A 13,260-nucleotide genomic window follows, 5' to 3' on the forward strand; every position below is an offset into this window, starting at 1 on the left:
AGGGAAACGCAAAAGACCTAGAATAGCCAGATCTTGAAAAAGAAGAACCATGTTGGAGAACTCACACTACCTTGTTTAAAGACTTACTTTAATTCTCATATTTAAGACAGAGTGTCGTTATCATAAAAATAAGAAAAAGGAAGCAGGCTGCGGGGGCTTTCAGAGAGAAAGAGGGCAAAAAGCTTGGGTTTTCCTGCTTGTATTTTCATTCTCTAGAACCAGAACAGACTCTGAAGCTTAAGAGAGCGCGAATTAACACCTGAAGACATCTTTGGAAAACAGTACCTGGAAGACTTTAATTACAAATGCATTCAACAGAAGGGAGAAAAAACAACATAGTTTTCAATTTTATTAAAGTTAACAATTTTTGAGTTTTCTACCTAGGAAAAGACTGGTCAACTTCGGCTACTTAATAGAAAAATTAGCATCCAAAAAAACAAACATAAATCCATAGTTGCCTTTGTGACTTAAAGGAAAAAAAATAACTATTTTAAAAGTTACCAAAACTCCAACCATATCTGAGAGCATTATAAATTTCAAACAGTAGATTTACCACACATATTACATTTTCAATCTAACATAGCAAAACATAACCACATAATTTGGCTACATCTAATTATTTCAGAAAAGTTAAAAAAAAAAGTAAAAAAGTTATGACTATAAAACTCGTGTAGTTTTTTTTTTTTGCAAAGTAAAAAAAACCTTAAATCTTTAATAAAGGAAAACAAAACAATCCTTAAATTTCTTATAAATAGCTCTCAAGACATATATTACCCATCTGCTACAAGCTTTCTTTACCTGAGAGAATTTCCCAGGATCCTTCACCATAAAGGATTACCTTAAAGAATTCTTCTTTAAAAAAAAAAAAAAAAAAAAAGAATTCTTCCAACATTTTACTCACATAAATATGGTTAAACACCTACAGAAGTGGATGTGGACAAATGCATTCTTAATCCACCCTTCCCCAAGTAACTTTTTGCTGAAAGGATTTTGCCTTTATAAAAAGAACACCTCTTTGGTAAAAGCCAAATATTTCCTCCTTACAAAATGAACACCTCTGCAAATGATTTACTGAGGAAGAGGGGGAAAAAAAGAAAAAAAAGAGCGAGAGGTCTTTAGAATGGCTAGCATCAATTCAAAAGATCTGTGTCCTGCGAAGCAGGTCCAACATTAGAGAACGCATTTCTGCCTAAAATGCAAAACTGGATTAAAATGTCTCAGGCTTTACAAATATATTAAAGATGGCAGGAAACACAGTTAAGAACAAGGCCAAAGGGATTTAGTAAATTACGGAGAATACCCTATAGAGAATGCCATGAATCCAGGGGCATTGGCACTGTACCTGATTAAGGAGGGCTCAGCGTGCTCTCCGGACACGCGGGGTCTTGGCCCAAGGTCACAACCTTCTTAGTTATAACTAAAACCGCCTTTCACTTCCAAGAGGCGTAGGACATGAATACATACCAAGATGAGATGCTCTTTAGAAAGGCAGTCAAAGGAGAAAAAGGCCTAGGCAGCTTAAACGCACACAGGCTCTGGAATTCCCTTTGCAGGGTAACAGGAAGCACCAATGGTAGTAAACTTCTGGCCAAAATTTAATAAGCACATAATCTTAAAAAGGCAGAAGGTGACAATTTGGGGGGAATCAGCACTGCACAGAGGTCATCCATAATGAAGGCACCGCTGAGCAACTGGAAATAAACAATGGGGTACGGGAGCCCCTCTGTTGGCCATTCTGATGGGCACCAGAACCCCAAATCCCCAATAACCCCACCCTCCATCAGTCCACACGGACATGGCCCATCTACTCTACAAAGGTGCTCCAAAGACCTCTGGAACAATTCTTTCAAGCCATTTCCCAAGAAACTGTGAGAACAAAAACAAAACCAACTAACCAGTATTTAAAAATTCAACCCAGTAAGGACAAAGTAGGGTTTCCAAAAGCCTTTGACAAAAAAGTCTCCGGTCTTCAGTCAGGTGACACATCTAGACATACACTGCAACACTCCCAGAAGAATCCCTTCCCCTACTTAAGTGTCTGTACTTGTGAAAATCAGAGGGGAAAAAATTTCCACGTCGGATGAACGGCACAGAGGAAGCATACAGTTTTAAAATATCTTCGGCTTTCATCACTAAAGGAGTCTGACCAGCAGCTTCTGGGAATGCACTTTTAAAATCATGTATAAAAAGTTGTAGGAAGCAGAAGTCTATTATTTTAAAAAGATTATCAGTGAATTTATCAAATAAACATCATCCTTAAGAGCAACTCAGAGCAACTGGCACAATGTTTCCAGTTTCTTAAAACACAATAGCACAAAAATGTAGGTTTTTTTAAACCCATGAATGTTGACTTATCACCTGAGTATTGTTTATTACAATTAATAATCATTAAAGTCAACTTATTTATATGCCCTCTGTCCTCAGAGCACACCTACATCTCTTGATCATTCAGATAAACTTGCTTAAATTTTCAGTTGAGAATAAAAATCAGAGTGACTGCAACTCTCCTTCTTGTGTCAGACCAACCTTCAGAAAGGAACATTATTAGGCACCAACCAAGTCTTAAGCAGCTAGAAAATGGGGGTTGGCTGTAGGAGAATTTGGGCGGCTAAGGAAGGAAGCTCCGAGGGCCTGGCCACTGGCAATGTCCTTTCCTCTGTGTCTCCCTGAGCTTCCTTCTGCACAGGAAGGGTCCAATGAAGGCCAGCTAAGGAACACAGGGCCCGGTCAGCTTGACCTGGACCTGCCAGAAGGGCCAGTTCTAAAGTCACACGGCTGGATGCCAGACGCCACTAGACCCCAGCAGGGAGAAGACACAATGAAACCAGTCACCGACGGCACCCCGGCTCTTGAGCTGCCTCTCCTTTTGGCTTACCCAGAGCCCGTGTCACTGCACCAGCCACTGCGGTGGCCTCTGCCAGGATGCTGCGACACACACAACCCCACTCCCTCCTCCTGTCCGACCCACAGAGCTCACGCTCCCACTGGCTTAACCTCGGGCTACACATGGCAGCCATTCATTTTGTTCCTACAGAAGATCTCTGGACCACCGAGCTCAAAGAGCTCCTGGTCTGGGAAAAAAACGTGATAAAGCTTACAAAACAAGGCTCTCACACACACAATGAGCGAACCTCCAACACTGTAAATAAGTTCCTGGAGGAAATCATCCATTGTTTGACCCCTCGCCCCCTAATTTTCTTGAAAGGAGGGCAAAGCAGTGAGTGGAAATGAAGAACTGGACTAATTTCCCAGGCCAGCATCTGGCACACTGGAGGCCAGCTTAGGTGGGACCCAATGCATACAGCAGGGCACAAAAAGCACAGGCCAAGTCTTCTCATTCTCAGACCCTCTCTGCCCGGGTGCTGAGAGGATTCTTTCCATCTTGCATGAAATACTAAGAGGAGGGTGCCCACCGTTCTCCATCAGGGTCTCTGATGGACTTTCCACTGTGTAAACTCTTCCCTGGCTGAGAACATCAGCACTGAAAATGGACGTCTTCTTGGGCAGCTGCCTAGAGTCAAATCTTTCTTCAGGATCACCTTAAAAGTATGTATTCTGGAAATTTCTGCGTCTTTTGCTTATGGCTTAGCGAAATACCTCCCCACCCACCTTTCCTTCTAAGTATATTTGGTCACTTCTACAACTTGTATAACTGGAGGCCTTACCTGGTCAGCCCTGTTTGAGGTGTTGCCTGTGATCCTCACCTCAGCAAATCCACCCCCAAAATCATAATGGACATTAACGGTGTGGTCACATTACAGATCTGGAAAACAAAAGCCCTTTTGCTTTTACAATTTCAAAGGCCTCAAGTGGAAGAGAAACTGACTGACTTTAATAATGCAAAGAGGGGTGCAGCAGGCTTCAGTCACGAAGCAACTTCCCAGGTAAGGTCCTATCAATCCACAAACAAGAAAGAACTATAGCAAAGAAAACAACACGAATATTGTTCTCTAATCATGTGAATAACACCACGAGTAAGAGTCATATTATTGCAGTAACTCAGATCAGGTAGTGATAATCTGGTGGGGGATTACGTGGGTGGTGATGGCAAATTGTGCTTTTTCACATTATAACAAAGATGTTGAACCCAGAAAGGATGAGGGGAGCTCTGGGAAGGGCAAGGACAGAGTGAAGTCTGTGATTCCCAGCATCACAACTTCAAAGGGAAACGTTTGGGGGCTGGGAGGAAACAGCACAAGGGTGGAGTTAAAAGCAGATGCTTCCTCTTGTAGCCAATAAATACCAGGGAACCACAAGCAGGGGTCCTGCAGGCCGAGGTGTGGGAGGGGGTCTGCATTCTGTCAGGAGCTTAGGGCTCCAGATTCTGTCATGTCTTTCTATTTCAAGGATAGGAATAATAGGCCACACAAGGTAAGCTTTTCTCCCTGTGATAAAATGTCATGCCCCAAACTCTGTTTTGGTAAAAACATGCAGAAGGAAAATACTAGCCTAACTACTATCCCAGTTTTTAGGGGTAAGACACATACAAAATATATCACTCAGGATCAACTCGGGTGAAATTTTCAATTTGGGGGGAACAAACTGGTAGCTTCTTTTCAAATTTCAGAATTAAAAAAGCTAAGCAGGTGATTTTTTTTTTTCCCCCTGTAAGTTTTTTTAGACCCACTCAAGCCAGCCAGGGGAATGCCAGCTTGTCACAAAGTACCAGTCACTGCTCAGACTCCTGGTACATTTGTTCAAAGGACGTCACTTCCAGCCTGCAGAACCAAAGAGATCGCTCAGATCCTCACACGGAGAAGTGCGGAGAGGGTCGACAGAGGGGAGCGACCAGCGTTCCCAGGTATAACAGCACGCATATCCAGCAGGAAGCCATCTTGACCCAGAAGATGGACCAGCTCCCGCTGAAGAAGGTTTCAATGTTGGCACTTTCATAGCTGCGGAAACAAGAGAACTCAGTTGTGATCGGTGCAGGAAAATAACAGGTGGTGAGAAGGTCTCTTCCACTAAGTCTGTCTCTCCCTGCTTCCACCACCTCCAGCCTTTCTTTTTTCCTTAGCAACTCAATTCAGGTGTAATTCACACCCACTAAAAGTACACATTTTTTATTATATTCATAGACTTGTGTAACCATCACCACAATCAATCTTAGAACATTCTCACCCTCCCCAGAAAGAAACCCTGCACCCTTCAGCTGCCCTCTCACTTCCCTCCTCCTCCCAGCCCCTGCCATGCATTTATCCACTTTCTGTCTGTATGGCTTTGCCTATTCTGGACATGTCACCATGCATGGAATCATGTGGCCTCTTGTGACTGGCTTTTTTCACTCAGCATACTGTTTTCAGGGTGTATCCATGTTGTAGTATGTAACAGTATTTTATTCCTTTCTGTTGCTGAGGAATATCCCATTGCGTGGATACAGCACCTTTTGTTTATCCATTTGTCAGCTGATGGACATTTGGTTGTTTCCACTTTTCGGCTATTACGAATGATGCTATTATGAACATTTGTGTACAAGTTTTCACGTGGACATACGTTTTTGGGTTTTTTTCTTGGTTATATACTTAGGAGTGGAATTGCTGCATCATATAATAACTCTGTGTTCAACATTTTTGAGGAACTATTTTCCAAAGTGGCTGCACCATTTTACCTACCAGGAGTGAGAGGGGGTTCCAGTTTCTCCACATCCTTGACATCTGTTATTTTCTGCCTCCATCCTTTCTTAAACTTCCGAAGCCAAAATTTTCCAGGAACTGTCCAGGTATCACTGGGAAGCATTAGAGGCTCTAACACCCTCTTCTCCCTCAGGATGTTGGGGAAGAATCTCCTCAGGGAAGCCTTCCCCATCCCTCTATTTGAAACCGCTGCCCCCAGCATCCCCGACCCCACTGGGTACTCCTCATTCCTCTTCTTCATTTTTCTCCCCAGTAGTCATCACTGTTTGACATGCTGTATTTGATGTGGATCACCGTCCATCTCCCCTATTAGAATACAGTCCCTACCACCCACAGCAGTGTGGCATGAAGGAGCCACTCACATGTTTGTTGTACAATGAATCTTAATGTCTATCCTAAGTTATTCTAATGTCTATCTTAGGTATATCCTCAGGCACAACAAATTATGATGCAACAGAAACTTTGGATCAGTCAAAGAAATCTCCAAAAGGAATCAAAAAGAATCTCCATGTAGTGACAGGGAGAGTCAGGCCCATCATGTAAGTTAATAAACAACCCTCAAGGGGGAAAATATGTGTAATCACATTTATGTTTTAAAAATTATATAGGCTTATAAATGCACAGAAAAGGAATGAAAGGATACATACCATATAGTCAGCAGTGGTTATGGGGTGGGGAGGGGGTCCATTGTTACTTTTCACACTTCCACCTTAATTTTTTTGTTTTTTTTTTGGCTATGCCACGCTGGCAAACCCACACCCCCTGCTGTGGAAGCAGGGAGTCTTCACTACGGGATCACCAGGGTAGTCCATATGTTAGTTTTTTAAAGATGTTTCAAACATTTGTAATGAAAGTGTAAAAAAAAAAAAAAACGACAAAGTACAAAGTAGAAAAAAAGAGTATCTTCTCTTTCTTAAAGGCAGAATTCCATGTTCTTCCTCCTCACTGTTGCTATGCTCTCAAGACTGCCCACAAGCCATTAACCTCCCACTTTCTTAAAGCTGCAGTAAGTATCACCAATTGCCAGGCTTAAAAGCATGCCAACAGAGGGACTTCCCTGGTGGTCCAGTGGTTAAGACTCCACACTCCCCATGCAGGGGGCCCGGGTTTGATCCCTGGTCAGGGAACAAGATCCCGCGTGCTGCAACGGAAAGATCCCGCAACTAAGACCTGGCGCAGCCAAATAAATGAATAAATATATTTTTTAAAAAGCATGCTGACAGGCTGTCAGGGAATGCGGACTGTTTCTGTGAAGATGAGTACAGCAGCACTTGGAGAAGAGGCTAGTTGACTCCAAGAGATCCGATCTTCGGGCCACAAAGAATAGGATTTTTTCAAAGACTTTTTTTTAACAACTTCTAAAACATCTAAGACAATGGGGCCACTCACTTGAACCAGTTGGTGACGGTCATCATCACATAGAGGGAAGCCAAGAAGAATACGAAGTGGAAATAGGCATAGCTGTAGACAGTGCTTCTCTTCTCATCATAAATGACCCTCGGGCCCTCTTTCACATTCTGCGGCTCTTCTGTGCCTGTGAACCACAAAGCGAGCACAAGCCCAATGAGTCAACACATGCATGTTTACCATTTTTGCAAAGCCACACTCGCTAATTACCATCCCAGGGGCTGCTGAGTAGAAAAGCTGTCAAAAATCATTTGTACCCTCAGGCAATTTCATCTATGCCATAAGCCCCAAACGCCCACCACCTCACCCCAGAACGTTCTATAACAGGATGAGTTACCTAATGTCAGTCACATTTATTTTAACAGAAGAGAGCCCTTAAACACACAAAACGTATTATAAGCTCGGAAGAAAATGAGAGGGCAGAGCAGGAGTTCTCAAGCCCCTGAGATGCTCTAATTCAAGAAGAAAAGTAAGCTGAACGAAAGAAATTTTCCAAATTATCTTTCCTTTAAAAAATGCACTTCCTGCTCCTTGAAATCTCACTGGGTAATGTAACGTATATAAATATGACCCAAAATATACACTGTTCTTTGCCTGCCAGAATATCAACACAAACAAATCCCAGCAACCCTTTGGGAAGAATGTGTAAAGTGTAACACATAACAATAAACCAGCTCTGGAATAAAAATTTCCTCTTACCACTCAAGTTATTTGTGCCTTAATCCCAAATGCCTACAGACTAGAGCTACAGGTCTGCAGGGCCACACGGAGCACAGAAGGAAAGCTGTCTACTTACCCTCTCCACCAGAGGCGAAGCAAAAACAACAACGGGCTACCTGCAAGGGCAAAACCAACGAAGTCAGGCGGCTTGCTTTCCGCTTTTCTATCTCCACATTGGTTAAGAACTAAAGGCCACCTATGTGCCAAACCTTCTCCATCTGAACTATATCCCAAGCCCTGAACTGCACGCTTCACTCCTTCGAAAGGTTCTGACTACGTGTCTGTTCTTCCAAGACGCTCTGGGGGCTAGTGACAGGAAATAAGGACATGGAGGTGAGCCACCCAGATCCCGTTCCAAGGTGCTCCTTTAGTGCTTGCTCAGCTACTGCGAGGCTCTAGAAGGCAGCTCCAGGCTTTGCCCCAGCTGTGGGTTGCCCCACCCTCGGGGGAGCCGATCCTGGGCAACCCACACAGAATGACCGCTCAAGGCAGGGCTGTAAAGGCGCAGCTACTGACCCCTGGGGCTCAGCTCTGATGGGTCGTGTATCTGCTCCGAGTGCCCGGGGGGTGAGCAGTGGCTCTTGTCCAGCCTGCAGTGCCCTTCAACTTCACCCTCTGCCCCATGCTGCCCCCTTCCCTCCTTCCACGTGTGTTGATCCCTAATAAACATCCTGCACATCAGGCTCTGCCTCAGTGGCTGCTTCTGGAAAACTCAACCTGGAACACAAAGTGAGTGAGACAAGGTCGCCACACTCATGGAGCTCACTCCTGGTGCTTTGCTCTACTTGCTACTTGATGAAATCCTCCTCAGCGCCTGGAGCTGGGATCATTATCCTGTTTACACGTGAGGAAACTGGGGTCACGCAGGCTGAATGACTGGCCTGAAGTCACAAAATTAGGTTAGTGACAGACCTGGGAGAGGAACGCAGTGAACCCCAATAGGCAGCATGTGGTATCTAGGAGATGGTGAGGCTGACAGACTCAGAAAGGGTAAAACTAAGGGATCTGGGGCCAGGAGGCCTACCCACATTTCCTATTAAAATCGGGCTCTGAGCTGGCTGCCTCATGGGGGCAGGGGTGCTGGGGACAGTGATGGATGGAATGCTTTCCTTTAACAGTCCTTGGTTCCTTCTAAATGTCATGCCATGTTTCTGACCTACTCAAAACAATAAACAATTTTTTAAAAATCTGGTTATGAAAAATTACTACATGATTCCAGAAGTACTCTGGAAAGAATAAGAAATGCTACACATGCCAAGACAGTCTGGGAAGGCTGGGTCCTCAGCACCTTCTGGCTAACAACAGTTTCACGACAAAGAACAGAGAGCCAGGGGCAAGGACGTGGGAGCTTGAGCCTTCGCCCCATTTATACATCTCAAAGCCAAGCCCTTTTTCCTTCGTGCATCAAGGAAACTTGTCATAGAGGGATTGGCCTTGACAGAATCTTGGATCAAGTGATACAGTCTAAGATTCACTAATTCATTCAATAGGGCCAAGACATGGTATGCTGGGGTCCCAGTTCTTTTGAAGCTTAAGTTACAACAAGAAATGACTAACTCTCTCTTTCAAAGGTATATCCTGTGAAATGTGAGGCAAGGAGTTAGCAAACCAATTTCCATCCTGTGTGCTCTCCAGTTCAGAGGGAAACGCTGGGGCTCTCTCCTTGGAATGAGAAGAAAAACATCCTCTCTTAAATCTAACTCGGAGACTTGCTGTTCTTTGCACTTTAACTGTGTACACAATGGGGATATTGAAGCCAGAGCGGTCCAACCTCAGCAGGGGTGACCCAGTCAGTGGTGTGAACGACCACTTGCCTTCTAGAGGCCATTCTCTTCTGAAGAATAGGCAGTAATCCATTCAAACTCAGCACAGTTTTCTCCTTCTTCAAGTGACAGAAAGAGCTTGTGAATGATACTGGCAGACTGACAAGCTCTCATAATGGTCCACTATCTCCAGGTCAGGTGCGGGAAGGACCATCCCCAGAGACCCACTGCAGAACAAAATGCCCATATCTGGACAGACACCAGGGCTCTTCCTCCATGCAGCCAGGGGTCAGACGCCAGGCAGGATCGGTGGCAGGGGCCCGCAGAGGGCAGCTGAATCTCGGGCAGTGTTGGTTAGGAACACAGCACAGACTCTGGAACCAGAGGGCATGGTTTACATGCTGGCAAAGCAAAAGTTTCAAGGACTTAACTTTTCTGTTTTCCCCCCTTCTGTGAATTGGAGATAAAACCCTCCGTGGGTTTCTTTGAAGATTAAATGAAGTCACAGATGTAGCACTTAGAACACAGCTAGTCTTAGCCATCATCGGAACCTCCTGTTCGTTCCATTCTTGGGGTCAGGGCTGAGTCTCTTCCTGGCTGCCTCCATCTGATTAGACCTTTTGTGACCTTGGTGGATGTTCCACTGAGGGCCCCAGAAAAAAGACGTTTGCACAAGAAAGAAAATGACATTCTGCTGACCGACAGGCATCTGTTGACCAGCCTGGTTCTTCAGACACCGACTGTTCACCATTCTTCACCCCATGAGACGCCCACCTACTGGAGCTGCTGCAGTTAACAAGCTCACATACAGACAGTGCCCGGCAGGACGGCACAGAGCGCAGGCACGTTCCTCCCCTTCTCCTTCCCACAGCTACCGTATGACCTCATGGCCGTGCCGTGTACGGAGAGCGCAGACAGGTAAAGACGAGGGGAATGGGCTAGAAGTTAAGACAACCTGCACACATTCTGTTACAACAGAGGAAACGAGCAAAGAGCAGCCCAACGAGCTACCCAGGCCTCTGGTGGGAGTGGGGAGGCCGAATGCCACACCAGAGGCCAAATTTGTTGGAGGAAAATCAAGGACTTATTTTAATCCTGTAGTATATTCAGGACATTTCTTTTCCTGTCCAAAAACTGTATTCCTTCCTGAGGAGAAAAATGGGATCATGGAATGAAGATCACTAAAGATGCAAATAAACACATAAAAAGCCTTCTGAAAAATGGGTCTTCTGAGATGAAGTAGGGCAAGAAAAGGAACTGAACTTACTTCCAGTTCAGGAGCTGCGTATCGGCCCTGCAGAGCATCGGAACTTGATCTGGTCGTCGATGTCAAACTAAGAGATAAACAAAAAGGTCAGCAAAGCCTATTAACGTGTTTTATCACATAGAAGGAGGGCAGAGCCTCCTGGCAGAGGCTCTAGTGAGAGGCTCACTCTTAACCTACAGTTCTGCTTAAATAAAAGTTGTCTGGGCTTCCCTGGTGGCGCAGTGGTTGAGAATCCGCCTGCCGATGCAGGGGACACGGGTTCGTGCCCCAGTCCGGGAAGATCCCACATGCCGCGGAGCGGCTGGGCCCATGAGCCATGGCCACTGAGCCTGCGCATCCGGAGCCTGTGCTCCGCAATGGGAGAGGCCACAACAGCGAGAGGCCCGCGTACCACAAAAAAAAAAAAAAAAAAAAAAAAGTTGTCTATTTTAACATCCCACTTTATTCCAAAATTGCCTGACCTGTTTGATGGCTGATGTTTTTTTCCCATGTTGCATGAGATCATTTTATGCAAAGAGAAGTTTATAGGTTAAAAAAAAATAAGTCATTTTTTGATCCTATTATCTTGGTTTTCACTGTTGGTTTCTGCTTCTCCTCCCTCAAATGCCAAAATAATTTTCAGATTTCACTTTTATCTTTCCCCTCCCTTTGAATACTCTCACTTAGAAGGGATCAAAAGCAATGAAAGAAGCCAGACATGGCAACAAAACGCAAAGGCATGAAAAGCAAAGGTCATCACTATTTTCTGTGATAATCAGCCTTTGGCAGAACAAGGTTTTCTGTTGGGAAATTCAGCACAGAGTAGTTATCAGAGTGATTAAAAAAAAAATCTTCCTGCCACTCTCCCCATGCCTAGAGAGGTAAAATGTTATAAAATCTGGCTTACAGGGGTTTTAAAAAAAGGTATTTATTTTTCCTGGGGGGGGGAAAAAGGACCATTTTAAGCAAATAGAAAAATATTCAATATATATGAGTAATCTTTACAGACTGATTTAGCAAATATTTACCGAAGGTGGGTGTGCCATGTGCCAGGCCCTGTTCTAAGCACTGGGGACTCAGTGAAATACACAACAATCCCTGCCCTCCTGCAGCAAATGCACTAGCCTGGGGGTGGGGGGCTAGTGGAGAGGCAGGAATTAGCAGACTCATTTCAACCAAATAAACTGCACGACACAGCACTGCCTTCTCTGCTCATTCTCATCCTCTTTCCCAAGGAGAGAAGAGATCAATGAGATGCAAATAAACAATAAAAAGTTGTCCTCATAAAAAGGTCCTCTGGGACCCAAGAGCATTGCTTCTTTTGTGGTCCACTCAAGTCCAATAGCATCACTTTCACTTCTGCTATGAACAGATGGATGTTAATGGAGGTCCACTCCACTCCCACTTCCTGACTTTGAGCCTGGTCTGAGGAATGATAGAAACAATTCCCAATGGCTGTGCACCCAAGAAACACACACACCTTGCTCCTGCACTCAAGGGCATGCTACATTTTGTGCATATGAATTATGATTTAATACAGTATATCATTTCCATGGAGGAAAATGTAACTCAACTTTAGGAAGAGATCAATATCTGGAATTTTCATCTGAAAGATGATATTTATTCTTTAAAAAAGTTCAAATAAATATTCCATTTCATAAATTCTTGGGAATAAAATGGTTTCAGAAAAGCAAAGCTTTTGATCCTGGTACCTCTGCCACTTTGCTTCCATCATCAGAGAGCACTTTAAAAGGGGAAGCTTTTGCTCTTCTAAAAATACCTATAATCAGTTCATCATTAGTGACATGTGACTTCTATAAGTAGATGTTACCGTAAAATAAGGTCTTTATTCAGTCATGGCCTTTACCCACAAAACACTCTTCTTAAAATTACTGAGAAAATATTGTTTTTACAAACTCTTTAAAAGCCTAGGAAATTCTTATTGTCTGCACTCTGGCTATTACTAAGACCCATCTGGTCGGCACAAGACAACAATTCCCGGATTATCCATAACCTCTTCCCTTCCAGGGTTAAGGCCTGAGTGACTTTAACCCAGTACTTCCCGTGGGGTGGGAGGAGCCTGACAGCATTTGGTTGGGACAATGCTTCAGTGGACAGAGAAGGTCTAATCACCTTATTTGTTTACTATCTCGAGCCCTCACTCACCAAAGCCAGTGGCATCTTGCAGTTGTTGTGACAACTGCAAGAAAAAAAAAAAAAAAAAAAAAAAACACCTCCTTGCTACCCCCAACCCCTCCCAACCTCTGTCATGCCCAGAATCTCTTCCATATTGGAAGAATGATTTGCAATGCAGGTGCCCCTCCACATCTGCTTCAACAGTTCTGGAACTGACCAAACTCCACTAGATCAACAGAAAATCTCTAGACAACACGTCCAGTCTTTCCTATCGGAGACCACAGATTCTGCCCCCGACAAACTTACAGGGCCCTTGAGAGATCCCGTGACTGTTCTCAGACTTGGTATAATCAAG

At 44.3% G+C, this 13,260-nt stretch overlaps 1 protein-coding gene across 1 annotated transcript in view; it reads right to left on the bottom strand.

Moving 5' to 3' along the window:
* Positions 1–270: 270 nt before the first annotated feature.
* The window catches only part of SERINC5 (serine incorporator 5), an 85,599-nt gene continuing 72,609 nt past the window's right edge, over positions 271–13,260 (bottom strand). The window contains exons 9-12 of the mRNA XM_059060670.2: positions 10,791–10,857; positions 7,837–7,876; positions 7,023–7,167; positions 271–4,895 (exon numbers count right to left, since the gene is read on the bottom strand). Of these exons, the coding sequence (XP_058916653.1) occupies positions 4,748–4,895; positions 7,023–7,167; positions 7,837–7,876; positions 10,791–10,857 (400 nt within the window). The 3' untranslated portion in view covers positions 271–4,747. The remainder of the gene's footprint in view (positions 4,896–7,022; positions 7,168–7,836; positions 7,877–10,790; positions 10,858–13,260) is intronic.

This window comes from Kogia breviceps, chromosome 4 (genome assembly GCF_026419965.1).
Source record: "Kogia breviceps isolate mKogBre1 chromosome 4, mKogBre1 haplotype 1, whole genome shotgun sequence".
NCBI lineage: Eukaryota > Metazoa > Chordata > Mammalia > Artiodactyla > Physeteridae > Kogia > Kogia breviceps.